Genomic DNA, 14796 nt, shown 5'->3' on the forward strand with positions numbered 1-14796 from the left:
AAGAGTCTTTTCAGTTATGAAGATAAAAACATGTCTTCTTTTTTCCAATATAACAGTGAGAGACAACAGGAAACATCACCTAAGCCAAGCAGAATCCAAATGCCCACACTTACAATAAAAAACTAAAAGCAAACAAAAAATATCAAAACATTACGAAGGCTGACAAGTCAAGCACGCCAAAGTTAGGAAATGTGACCCTTTGAAAGGGTTGGTGTGGGAGGTGAGAACTCATGCCACCCTCTAGCTAAGAGCTAGAGATCAGTAAGCTGACATACAGCTCCTCCCTCTCACACAATTACTTTCCTCTACACTTACCCCAAAAGTCCTTGGAAATAAGTCAATTAGTCTAAGAAATCTCTTTCAAGGTGGTCCCTAGCCATGTTTTCCTCATTTACTACAACCCAGTGTGAGCCGGGTGACCATTTGAAGTCTGATCTACAGGATGTGGAGCACTTATAGTTGTTCTGAAAGTCAAAGGGAGCTGTGCTCTGAACATACAAAAGGCTATTTAATGTTAAGTACTCTAAAACCCAAGTCTTCTTCATCTCCAGCTGGAGACACACAAAAAAACTTAAACCAGGTAACTTTGATTGCCAGGCCTAAAATGGAAGTTATAACCCAGGTCAGAAGTTTTAGATATTACTGTATTTATCTTCACATGCCATGCTTCAGCACAATAATTAGAAACAGGACAAAGCTCAAAGTGGTTAAATCTCTCCTTGGATTAGGAGTTATGTATTCTGCAATAAAAAGGCCAGCAACCATACATTAAGCAATGAAAAAGAAACCAAACATTGAAGATATCATTGAATGGAAACAGAATATCCCAAATATATGGAACAAGGCAGGGGTCCTGTGGAAAACATAGTATATGATTACAGTAATTAAAGACTTGATAATGAGTGTGCTCAGAGGAGATAAATTAAAGCCAAGTATGCAGCCTGAACTGTGTCATCTCCTAACTTTACATGCTTATGTTTGCAACTTTTTAAATGCTCATCTGATTTTATTTTACATTCTTAACTTTACAATAACTTAAAAAAAACCCTGCAAGATCAGGAATTCTATTGTGGCGTTTCTGAATGATTCAGAAGAGTGGAGAGCAGTTCATCAGCAGAATAAGGCTCTTCTAATTCACCTCTGAACCCCCAGTTACATGAGCTGGTGGAAGAACCTGCTGTCTGAGGGATCGGGATGGGACTTCTCCTCTGCCAGTGTTTCACAGGTGTGTTAGCAGTAGATGTACCGCAAGACTCCTGACTTATGCACTTAGAACAGGGCTTTGAGGCGATTCCTTCCCTGTTCATTCCCCACTCCCCTCCAACACAAATAAAGCTTGGTCATTTTTGCACCTTCCCTTCCAAATTGTTCCAACCCACCACTCCAGCCCTTATCCCTGTCTCAGTGTTCAGTACTTCCCTGTCTATGCTCTCCCAACTCACCAGCATAAAGTTTCAACCCTTTCCTTGTCCTCATTTCCTCCCTTCCCAAATCTTGGCCGTTTTTTTCTATTTAGACACCCTTGCCAACTCAAGACAGATGTACTGACCATCTTTCTTACTCCTTCCCTGCTCTTCTGTCTCCAAGAAGCAAAGGTAGTATGGGAAATAAAAAGTAGTATGCAGTTGGGAAAGCTATTCATTAGTGTAGATATTAAGGTCACAGCCATGTTAGCAAATCCTAAGAGGAAGCCTAGCAGAAGGCAGCAAAATCCCTTAGAGATTTCAAAATAGGTCCTTGATTTTGATGCCAACACACTCCACCATTTTTCTATCTTAGTTTGAAATAGCAGGATATGAAAAAAAAACCCTACAGCAGAGAGAGAGAGGGGAAATGAGGTTGTCTGTCACTACCACCTGGTCATTAGCTACAGGAATGATGAATATGATGGGGATCCAACAACACTAGACCTCCAGGCATGCGAGCACCTGTCGAACCTCCAGGATGGCTGCCCCGTCTGCTTTCATAACCAATGCATTAAGGAATGACATCATATTGTCAGCCAAATGGCACTGACCAGCAGGACAGTGTCATACTTCAGGGTATACCTCCATCTGGGGGTCAAGGTAGCTAATTAAAAATAAAACAGCATTTCCTTGTAGAGGAAGACAGGAATGGAAGGAGATCCAAGGGATTATGGGAGAGAGAGTGGAAGAAAGGAGCAAGAAAAGTGGGATGCTGTCTATTTATTTCCAACGCCGCTTTCAGTAGTAGCCAGAAAAAAAAAAAGTGCAAAAATTCTCTCGGGTCAGCACTTAATACAGATACAACAATGAAATATTTATTGTTGCTTATAAAAGCAGACAGGGTCAAGCCCATGAGCTTACTGGTGTTACTAATGCATTGCCAAGCTATCAACTGAGCTTCTGTGCAAATCTCTATATCTTGTTCCATGGAATGAGAAGGCTTGGGAAGCCGGTAGAAATTAGAAATATAGACATTATCATGTTTTCTAGAGTGCTAATTGTCGTCACTGCCATCAGTACTGTAACTGACCTCCACAAAAGGAGATTTTTCCAGCCTCTCTCAGTAGTTTTACCCTTTATAAGAAGGCATTTGTGTGCTTTGCAGGCCTAAATGAGGAATCTTTAATCTCCTGCAAAGTTCAGACCATTAAGACTGATAAAATCCATTCAGCTTTCAGCATAGATGCTATATGAATTAAAATATTATCACTCTCTACATCCTGTAGAAATCCTTCATTTCCCCCAATACTTGCTCCTCTCAAAACATGCCAGGCTATTACTTTTGACGTCACAATTCATTTTTTATGCAAACGGCTTTCAAACACCACAAACACAGGGTTATTGCAGTTTTCAACAGCACAGACAAGCGTTATCATTCCAATTAACACAAGGCATTATGGTTCCTCTTCTCCTGACAATGCAGCTCCCCATGCCAATGCTCTACATTCAGAGCCCATATCCTGTGGTCCCACAGTAAAAGTGGGGGTGGGTAGGAGACAAACAAAGGAGATCCCACAGTGCCTGACAAGGAGCACTTCTAAAAACACAAGGAAATTCTAAATATTTCTCAGAAAGCATCAGCTACCTCTTTGTGAACCAGTTCTCTCTAAAGCAGTCTGGTGACAATTTCTAAGCTCTGCAGGATGAGATCAGTTTCCATAGCAATTCCAGCCACTTTCTGCCCAGATGCAGCACTATCCATGTTCCTGGACACAAAACACAGCTGCTGTAGAAGACAGGCCTAGGTGGCAACAGCCAACTGGAGAACAGCAGACAAACAAATTCCATCTTTTGTGGCCACGTTTAATCCAAAGTACAAATTCAGGTTTGTCATATATAAGGAGGAAGGAAAAAACAGACTTAAAGACCCAGCTATCTACCTCGCATGATTGTCTCTGTGAGTCAGCAAAATAAAATCTTTGAGAGAAGAAAGAATTTTTCATCTGCCTTCTGATGTGGAGACTTTCACATGATATAGCTCAAGCCACTGGGAGCTCTGCCGTACAAAGGCTCTGAGCACCAGGCAGCACTGGTCCCATTTCAGCTACCATGGCAGGAGAAATGGAAGAGGCAGTGATTTGACTCATTCTCTGAGAGAAAGAAATCTCAGTCTTCAAGAACACACATCAGCAAATTGCTTGCTTGCAGTCTTGTACAGCCATAATACTTTCTTCACGTGCCTTGGAGAGAAGGTGGCCCTGTAAAAGCCCCCTTTTACCTCACTGTGGTCTCAGCAAGGGAAAGGAAGACTGTAGAGCAACCCACAAGCATCAGTCCTGAGAGTCTCCAGACAGGTCTGAGCCCACAGCACGCCAACCTACAAACCTGTAGTACCTGCACAGTTGTTATTGAAATCATTCAAGGAATGGTTACACAAAGAAGTCCCAAGGCAAATACATGTTCAAAGCTAAAAATGAGCGAGGAAGCATAAGGTCTAAACAAAAGCATCTAGAGGTAAAAATAAAACATCATGCTAGACTAGCTCTAAGAAGGTATGAAGATGATCCTTCTCTTATCTGCATCTTCCTCCCTTTTTTTGCACTATTTAGCTTCCTCAGTGTAAGTTTCTAATCCTAACTCTCCCAGCAAGACAATGAAATGTAGATAGCTGGCTTAAGCATCCTTAGAAATTCCTCCCTGCATCCATCTTCTAAAGTACAAGCATTCAGTTAAAGTGCTTATACCATTCCCTCCCAATGCCTGCACCATATTCCACAGCTCAAATCCTCACTGCCGTAATCACTTTACCCATGTTTTGTGAAGACAAATCTGTAGGACACTGAAAGTGGACCTACAAGAATAACATAAAACATGGAACTGAATATGCAAATCTGTATAGAACTATCCAGATTTTTGGGGAATTTTGCTCTGATAATATATACCTCCATTTCTAAAAGCATCAGCAATGCTGCTGGAGTTTTTCAGAAGCCAGAACTATGGACCAAGACTCTGTGCACGAGACTGGAGCCAAAATGTGACAGAGTAGACACCTAATAGTGACTCCATCCTGTCATGAAACCAGCATCTTCCATATAGAGACAGTTACGCTCAGAGTTGTTAGAGACAGCTTTCCTTCCCTTCTTCGCTCATATAGACACTTGTATTGTCTAATTAGATGAACATTTATCTCCTGACAGGCGAGAGCTGGCAATACTACAGTCATCCTTCCCTGCATCCCTGTTTAACCAAAGAGAGTTGAGAGGAAGCGATTGCAGGGAAGTGAAGTCCTATTTCCCCAGCTTGTGCTGCCATAGGCAATCAATTTGAAGCAGAGGTTCCATCTTGAAAATGTCAAACAGGATGAAAAAAGATAAAATCAAAAATTGTAAAGTCAGCTACAACCGTTTCTCCAGGTCTAGCTGCTCCCCTGGGTTCTGCTAGCATAGCTGACAGCACAGCTAGAAGAATTTCTGCTTTCTGCACTGACTGGTGCCATGGGGTCTTCAGCCTCAAATTAATTGCCACTCGCCCACCAGGTCCTGCAATTCAAGAGAAAATGCTGGAGCATCAGTCTTGTCTGCCAGTCTGAAAAAAAGCTGTCTGCTGGACATGGCTGGAGCCCTCTCTCTTCTGCTCCCTCACCCAGTACGCAGGCAAAGCAGCAGATTTCCCTCCCAGGCCCACAGTTTACTGCCCATGCACCTGGAAAGGAAAATAACCTCTACTGAAATACAGATATGTCAAAGGACAGCAGTGGCTTCAGCCTGGAAAAGACATTTTCTTTAGTAGTGTGAATAGACACTCTGGATTCACCTCCCCAGTTCTTCTGAAATTCTCCAGGGTGCTATTTTGCCACAGTGTTTCATCAGGAAATAGGGGGCTTTTGTGTGTCGGTGGTTTTGGTTGGTTGGTTTTTGTTTTGGTTTGGGGTTTTTTGTTGTTTTGGGTTTTTTTGTTTGTTGTGGTGTTTGTGGTGTGGGTTATTTTGGTGTTTTTGTTTGTTTTTCTTCTTCCTTCCATCTTATGCTACAGATCTGAGAAACTACCCATGGAAAGCACATAAGGAACAACAGGCCTGGGCCCTGCTCCTTTACTGCCTGTCACAACACTCAGTGAAAGGGAAATTCTAAACAGATAATTGTTCAGAGGAAAATTACGGCCAGGTTGAATTGGAAATGCTATTCTGCCTCAGGATGAGCAGTTGTGAGCTGAAGTAACTGTGCCCTGGATGAAGCTGGTCCAGAGGTCCAAAAATCAGGTCATCTGCTACAGCACGAACTAAAATGACAGGGGCTTTCTGAAGGGACTTAGAGTCTTACTCCACTTTATGTCTACACTACTGCAAATATTTTCTGAAGGCACAACATCCCCCTCAGCTAAAACACAATTCGAAAAAATTGCTATTGCCCTTGGCTTTTAAAGCAGATGTTTTACAGAAAAACAGCAAGGTCACTGTTCCTACACAAGAAATGGTCATATTGGTTCAGTTCATTCTTAAATGCTGTGACCTCCAGATCCTTCAGCATCTAACACATATCTAACACTCACCGTTGCACCTAACTGCTCTAGAGTACAGAGAGTTTCAAAGTATTTCTTTCCTTTCCTGTCTTTAGGTAGGGAAATTCAAACTTAAATTCTATCTACATCTACCTACCTACCCAATGCCTGAACTAGCAAGAATGTCTGGGTCAGAAACACGCTTCCACACCTAGACACTCTGTGTACCCTTCCCAGCGAAGGGGCAAGCAGCCTCACCCTGAAAGTGCCTCGGACTAAATCAGAAACGTAAATGTGTGAGCATGGTGTGTCTCAGCTGCCACGCGTCCTACTGAAGGCTCCCATTAGCTGTCAACACACCAGGATCAGGAACTTGCTGATCCCACCAAGGGATGCACACAACAACAAGCGTCTTACATTGCCAGGTATATTAGTAGATGTTGAAGCTGGGTGGGGGGAGGAATACAAACACAGCTTCACAATAACCTCTTACTTGCCCCACTGCTGAGAGAAAGAGGAACTTCTTTCAGACAATAATTCCTACATTAGTGAGATTCCCAATGGATGGTTGCAGAAAAGTCATCGTTGCTCACAGTCGTGGCAAAACCACACATAAACAAAAGCAGAAACCAAAGACCTTTTCTACTGCCCTATGAACCCTAACAGATGATGTCTTGGGTGGAGTGTGTGTTTCTTTTTGCCCACAGATGAACAATATTAACATAAAACTGACACCAGCAGAGATGGCAGGTGGTAGAAGAAAACCTGAAGGGAACTGTACCAGCTGATCTTCTGATTTCAGGGACAAATGAACACAGCACATTATTTTGCAAGACCCACCTCTTACAACCTGGGAGGCGGGAGTTCAATATTCCTTTTCTTCGCCATGTCACAATAAAATACATATTTATCCACGCACAGATACATTTAAAAAAAAAATTAGTAAGACCCTCTAGAACTTTAACGTTTTGCCAGGTTTGACCAGACAGGCCTACAGGCACCAAAGAGTCTCAAACCAGGCCTGATCTTACCAGTGCAGGAAATCCATCGTTACATCTCCTCCTCAGAGCTTAAAAGGACCCTCTCAAAGCAGCCACATAAGGCAGGAGTGAAACAGGGAAAGTCTGGGGAGCACCAGAGGTCTTACACATTTCTCAAACCAACACAGCCCAGGCAGAAGCTACTCACTACCACCTTTCCAAGTTTTTCAATCAGAATCAGCATCCTTCAACCCCTGTCATCTTCAAGGAGCTGTTAACTACTTCCATTAAGACAGAGGAGCTCAGGACATTCATCAGTCCCTATGACAATGTAGCAACAAGAGCAAGTTGCAGTGGCATCCTTCCTTGTAAAATCCTACCTCTTCCATTTTATTAGTAAAAACTCTTTTCCACCTCCAAGATGAGAAAGATAAAAGCTTTAAGGCCAGCCAATACATCTCAAGGCAATTCCATCCCTGTCAGATCTTGTTGCTTCAGCAAATGTTACAAGTTGGTGACCACTGGCTACAATTACCACTGAGGGCTAAGCTCCTTCCCTGTGCCTTAAAGGGTGCAGCATTTCTCTTTCTAGGTCTCTAAAGGAGAGTGATGCCACACTCACCCAGGAGCTGCAGGCAGCAGCACATATTCTACAATAAAAGCCGGCAATGAATTCTGCTGGAAGCAGGGAAGTCAGCAGCAGCATGAGCTGCATTAGAACATGCTCACGTACAGAGCATTCTACTGAATTAAAAAATAGGGCATTGATTTTGTTATTCATTTTTGTATTTAACTCAGTATTAATCTCCGCATACGAATGCCTCTTCCCTACTGCCACGTTTTCATGCCTCAGCAGAATTTCCAGCCAGCAGTAGCAACAGAGATGTAGGTCCTAAGAACAAATCGATCAGTCTGCTACCAAAACAAACTGTATGTGAGAAGAGGTCTCTGAGCAGGTTGCCAGTCAAAGCATCTGTTCTCATTTATCAGCAAGTACTTTCCTTAGTCTGTATGTGAGGAGAACAGAGAAGAAAGCCAGTGACACTTACGCAAGGCGTGCCACTCATCCTGGCGGATCGTCTTGGTGATGTTGTAGGTGAGGTTCTTGGGAATGGTCGCTGAGGAGTAGTGGTACTTGATGTATGTGCACCGCTCAATTGCTCCTGAGAAAAGCAAAATGCAGAAGAGAGAAAGTGCTGTTAAATGAATGCAACATGTCCTCCCAGCTATAGACCTGATGGGCTTGAGAACCCAAAGCAAAGCCTAGGAGCAGAGCAATCCCTACCACCAATCTACTGTGACAGCCAATGCTATCTTTGGCCTGTGACAGGCACAAGCTACCTGTAGAGTGAGCTCACATCCAAACTTATGATACACCAAAGGCCCCACAGTAGCCACCAGAGTGTCTACTTTCACCATCAGATATGCATGTGGCAAGTCACCACTTCTTTCATTCCTTTTCTCCGAGCCATGAAGTAGCAACATGTATACCAGCATTTACTGGTAAGAAGCTGTAAATTCCCATCTTGGTGTATCCTGCAGTAATGTGACTCAATGCCCATTTTCCAGGAGATACACAAAGCAAACATCTTTGATCTTTCCTTCAGTAATAAAAAACAGCATAGGTAAAATAATACATATAGATAGTGAACAATTTTCCTGACCCCCATCCCACAGCCAAGAAGCAAGACAAGCAGAAGGATATGTGACAGGCTGTGCTATGTCTCTTGAAGGTATCCAGACACTTCCATGGAAGGGTCAGAAAAAGAATTTATTGGCATCCCATAATAATGAGCCTCAGATGGCAACAAAAATGGCTAAAATAAGCAACACTTTTCCCTTGTAGTCAGGACTTCATCTATGTTCTATGGAAAACAGTGCCACATGCTGCTTCTGTTTGTCTTCTGGTCATGTTATTACAGTCTCCTTTCACAGCCACTTTCCTTCCTCTACAATAATCACACCTCCAGACCCTGATCTCCTGGCAACTCTCTGTGTAATTAGTGTCCTTAGAGGAATGGCTCTGGCATAGTCTGATGGTTTCCATGAATTATAGCCTAGCCAAATTTTGCATCTGACCAGAAACCCGTGATAGTGCAACCATTCTTGCACTGAGAAGAACAGTGAGGTTTCCTACATTTATTTTGCCAGCATGCTCAACTAACTCTGGCTTTATATTTGACCACCTCACTAAGCAGTCAGATTGAACGCTCATGAAAGTAATTTTTCCATTAATATTACAGTATTTTGGATCAGGCCTTTAATAACTAAATAGGCATCCTTAATGTGGCTGGCCACACCGTTTGCTACTGGCTACCTCTGGTCAGAGAAGCAGTTATGCTGGAAATGCTTTTATGTATTAAAAATACATTAAGACAGGCACTCAATAGAATAAATTAAACGAAGCAATGAATTATATAAATAAGAAAGAGTGCTATATACCAAGAGGCAGGTAGAGAACACTTACTGTCAGTCCAAACTGAAAAGGCAAAGCCATTAGCCTTATATCTACAGCTCCCTGGGTTAAACCTGCTTTTATACCACTAGAAATACAGGTTTCTACCTCAGGTTGTAAAATATTGCTTGGCATGAACTTAGATGATATATCATGAATTTTACAGCATGAATTAGAAACCCCATGAAACAAAATTATTAGTTACATTGCTGCCTACTAGCATCTTCCAAAGTTAGTGCAATGCAAACATTTGAGGTCCTTGTTGTTTGCTCCTCTTAAGCATTCTTCACATTCTGCCTTTGACAGCAATTAGATTAGACAAAGCCAAATATTATAGAGGAAAAAGGCAAAATATTTACATATGTATCCGCCTGCCCTGACAGCGTGATGGGCTTCTGTGTGAGTCTGCACCATCTGGGCACCAAATGTACGCCCAGAATTAAAGTTTCAAACCAAGAATAGTATTTAAAAAAAACACAGCTAGTGTGCAAAGAGCTTTAAAAAAAAGCACCAAATCACAACCCTGCCTTCTTATAGGTTATCCTATCCCCTTTATTCAGCTGCTTTCATGGATCAGAAGCATTGGCAAGAAAAAGGAAGATGCTTATTTGTCAGAACACAATATTTATGATTCTGATACCTGCACAGACAAAAGATTTATATAGAACAAGCAACAAGAACACAGAGCCAAGATTCAAAATAAAAGCATACAGAAGGAGAGAAGAAAAAAATCCTTTTCCATTTGCTATAATTTCTTAAAGTAATCAGCAGAAAGTGTCTCCTCTTACTCCAAAGAGGCTAATTTCCAGCAAGGTCCATCAAACTTTTTATTCTTAGTGCAAACACTAATGCAATGAGCTGTTCACTATCTTACTACCTGCCTAAAGCAGAAAGAGAGATTATGGTCTGAATTCAGGTCACCACTTCACCATATATATAATTTTGGGCCTATGCTTACATCCGCATGGCTTTAATGAGACTTAAATATGTGTTTAAAAGACTGCCTAGAACAGGCAGATTTTTAATGGTAAATTCCATTATGATCTCCTAGCCACACAACATATTTCAACATTCTTCCCACCTCTAAATAGCATGCTATTAGCCAACAAACTTCACGACTCCAACCAAGAGTTTGTAGGGACCAAAAGGTAAAGTGCTCTTCAGTGAGATACGTCCTCCTTTTTCCCCCTACTTGTCTCTGAAATATCAGGGCTGTCCACTGCTTACACTCAACAGGGCTGAGCAGACTACAACGAATTCACTTGTACCTGGGAATCGTCCCCACTACTTGTCTGACACAGGGCAACAGACTCCCAGGTCAGACAACAAGGATGCTGCTCCTGGATGCATTAAACACAGGTTCAGTGCTAGAATGGGTAATCCTAATTATTTTTTTGTTACAGGGCTCTAAATAGTTCAGTCTTCTCCAGGTTACTGGTCTCAATAAAGGGATAAATGGGTGAAATGTAATGGTCTATGATATACCAGAAGTCAGTCCACATGAGCTAATGGGCCCTTTTGGCTTTAGGCTATTAAACTGTCCTGTCAACACTGGGTTTAATACACTCAGGAGAGGGTAGTTCAGAGTGTTTCAGAGCTGCCCTCTACTAGCTGTCAGCACTTCAGTTACTTCAGACTCTAAACCAGCAGCACCTGCTGAAGGGAGCACGTGGCTAATAAGAGAGGCAGGAAGGATCTTACTGGGAACCTCAAGCTTTTCATGGCCCAAACTGACAAAGTTTGTGATTGCTCAGCATTTAAATGCGAGACATTTATCTAAACCTGCTCTCACAGGTGTAGAAGAGTGACCCTGCTAAGCAAATGCAACTGCATCAGCATATACCTGGAGGTGAGAATTAGCTTTTAAAACTTAGAAAAAGGCTTTCATTTGCCTGGACCTGCCAATAAGAATTAGGAAAACAATGAGTGTACAGCAGTGACAATTTCATACTTTGTGATGTTTCCCTACTTGTCACACACACAGAAGAGACTTGCATTCAAAGCTCCCAAACACCTAGTTCCTGGAGACCCCTTGGAGAAGAGAGGCAGCAACTGCAACAAAGATCAGAACTACTGCTCACCTGGAAAGTCCTCTTAGAAAGACCCTAAGAAATCCTTACCATCAGATGAATGAATAGCTATGCTTACTCCAGTCTTTGGGATGGGAGGAGATGCAAGGGAAAGAAGAAAAACACAACCAACAAAACAGAACAAAAACCAAACAAAAACCAAACAAACCCCGCCACACACAATAGGGTAACTGCAATTTGTGGAGCATCTCCAGCCTTCAACACTAACTTAGACCAAATGCAATTGCAGCTGAGCTCTGCACTTCGCTCAAATAACTGGGAAGAGTGTTTATAGAGTAAACCAGTAAGAGTTATTTCATCTATGTAGCTTCCATAGCAAGTGTTATTGATGGCCACAAAAAAAAGGAAAAACACACACCACAACACCACCACAAAGTAGCACCACTGAAAGATGCAGTATATACCATGTTCCTCTGATCAAAGGGAAATGTTTGCTGAAAATCCTAAAGAAAAGTGGCTGACATCTTCAAAGAGAGTGCTAGGAGAGAGGTAAGTAGGAAGATGCAACTAGAACCATGCAGAACAAAACTGTCACAGAATCACAGAATGTTAGGGATTGGAAGGGACCTCAAAAGACCATCTAGTCCAATCCCCCTGCCGGAGCAGGAACACCTGGATGAGGTTACACAGGAATGTGTCCAGGCAGGTTTTGAATGTCTCCAGAGAAGGAGACTCCACAACCTCATTGCATCCCCACAGAACCACAGGTGCTCAGAGGGGATTCAGCAGCTGGAACTCTGTTGTTGGCAATCCCCATTCCAGCAAAGTTCAGATACCAAGTAATATTGATATAAGGAAACTAGAGATAGCTTGATCCAGAGCAGCTTAATATTCACAGCAAACATGCCACTCTTCTTACTGATCCAGTTACGTGCTCTGTTCCCCTCCCATATTGCGCATTGCTCCATACTATCGCCTTATTATTATATTTCCTCTTCCTTACAAGGAAAATCCTGAAACTGTGCAATAGCAGAAATATGACCTGTAAACACTGTGCAATTCTTTTCTATTCAATTTTCAAAACTATCCCAATATCCTGATGTTAGTTCAGCTGCTAGTTGAAACTCAGCTTTCACTGCATTGCTAGAGCTGTACACTCTACCCTAGCAGAGGCTCTAAACTGGTAACACAGGGGGTGATTGAACCATTCTCATACTCTAGGCAGAAGAGGGTTGAGCCAAATTAAAAGGAAGGTCATACTGCTGGTGTCCATATTGTATTTGTCTGGTGGGTAAACAGGCAACTTTATTCAGAACTTTTGGGCCAGTAACTTTCTTCATCACCAAGCTTCCCCCCAGCCCTTCCTGTAAGTGTAATAGTATTTCAACACTTCCAAACTGCTCCAAGTAATAGTCTTTACCCATGGTTAATTTAAGAAATAGAATTAAAATTCAAAATGTCACCAAGGTATTGGGTCACATCAGTCCCAAAACTTACGTCTCAGAAGTGGCCAGAGGCATTCGCCCTGTGAGGTCAGCTTGACTTTTGCAAAGGTGGTTGTCAAGTTTCAGGAATTTACACTGTCATTGGAATCATATAGTTTAGTCTTCTGCATAATGGAGACCAACTCATCTGAGAGGTGGCAACAGAAAGTGGTCCTTCATACAGTCTTTCATGAAACTGGTAATCTATGAGAGCAGTTAGGTAAGTCTAAGTAATGTCAGTTCAGATCCAGTCTAGGATGGTACACAGATGAGTTACTAACATGGATTATCTGACTATATGCCACTCCAGCCAATGAGGGCAACAAGATTTCACATTTCCCCCTCACCCCAGATGCTGCAGATTGTGGAACCATCCTTAAGATTCAGGTACAGATTATCCCAATGCCTGTGAACAAGTTACCTTTGGTACCTAGAGGACTCACAGTTACACATGTAACAAGTACACTCCAAGACTCTTTGCAGCAATCCCTGGGTAAGAGCAATCAGGTATCTCAGACAGATGCAGGGAGCCAGCAGCTCACTTGCTCTGGATGAACTATGGTGTGCCCATTCCAGACCTCACAACAAGCTTGCACTAATGTGACAGACACCTTGCTTTCTGTAACATGCAGAGATCTGGAATCAGGTGGCACCCATTCTTCTCTTGTAGTACATATGTTGATTTCTAAGAAGCATCCATCTCTACTGCTAGTATTTGTTTTATTACTTTCCTGCCAAGGCTTTTGATATTATGAGCTTCCCTCAAAAGACTGACATGGATGTTCAGAGCCTTTGCTACCTTCAGGCAGCTTTTTCTTCTTCTGTGTTGTAGATACCTCTGGATGAACTGTTCATAGCAAGCTATTTATTCCACAAAAATTCACCCTTTGTGCTAACTCTAATTTTTACAAATCTTTTTGAGAATTACTACACAAACATTTCCTAGTAAAAGCAATCTTAGCCTCTGGCTTGCAAACTGCACTCACTACATATATTTGCTATTCATTATGAGAAACTGCCTGCTGTATGAGAGATTGCCTTAATCCCGTGACTTGGTTACTGTTCCCTCATTGGGCAAGCATATCCATAACACGAAGATAGAAGATGTAGATTGGTCATTTAGCCTCTAATTGTTTCACATTATCTTCAGAAAATCTGTAGAGCAGAGGAAGTTTATAGTTTTTTTTCTTAGCATAACATTTCAGTAAGATTTCCAGAGGCTATAATCATAGTTAGGGCTAGGATCAGGTTACACAAAACAATTGCATGTGGCATATATCTATCTGTTAAATTTTTTAAGTCTTATCTCCCTTGGAAAAGGTCATTGTTAATTTGTGCTAGCATTTCTATGCAGCCTCCAAACCACTCCTGGCCATTCAGGCTAGTGCAACTTAAGAATTATTGCCCTTAGCTGTGTGCGCTGCCCTCAGTCTCTTAAAATCATTTAATATGAATCATCAGACCTCATCTGGAGGTACCTTAATATAGACAAGGTTGTTGTTGCAGTTTCAGCATGCATTAACTGGTCAAACTAAGTCCTGGAGGAAGGTAGGAAGATAAATTAGGCTCTACCTTGACCAGCTGTTATGACAGATTTGCAATCAGATCTGCTGACTAGTTAATGAACTCATGATGAGTAACTATCTTATTAATGAAGGCAGAGACTTCATTAGAAAGTATTGCAACACACAACAGGATTATTTCATTACCTCTGGAGTAATACTAACCATGAAAGTACTGCTTACATATTTGTGCCTGCCTATAAATATATTAATGCCAAAAATATAGGAACATTGTTCTTCTGCATTAGTTGGAGAATTATTTATGTTAGAAGAGTCCTCTACATGTCAACTGGCTCGATCCCCTACACAAAGGAGGAAAAACTTCAAAGTTAAAAATCAAATTCAAAGATAGCTCGCATTGCCCAAGGCCTTATCCAGTCAA

General features: G+C 41.9%; 1 protein-coding gene across 1 annotated transcript in view; it reads right to left on the reverse strand.

Moving 5' to 3' along the window:
* The window catches only part of TMEM178B (transmembrane protein 178B), a 222801-nt gene that overhangs the window by 153067 nt on the left and 54938 nt on the right, over window positions 1-14796 (reverse strand). Inside the window, exon 2 of the mRNA XM_065641701.1 lies at window positions 7933-8046. Within this exon, the coding sequence (XP_065497773.1) occupies window positions 7933-8046 (114 nt within the window). The remainder of the gene's footprint in view (window positions 1-7932; window positions 8047-14796) is intronic.

The sequence above is a fragment of the Caloenas nicobarica genome, chromosome 1 (assembly GCF_036013445.1).
Source record: "Caloenas nicobarica isolate bCalNic1 chromosome 1, bCalNic1.hap1, whole genome shotgun sequence".
Classification (NCBI taxonomy): domain Eukaryota; kingdom Metazoa; phylum Chordata; class Aves; order Columbiformes; family Columbidae; genus Caloenas; species Caloenas nicobarica.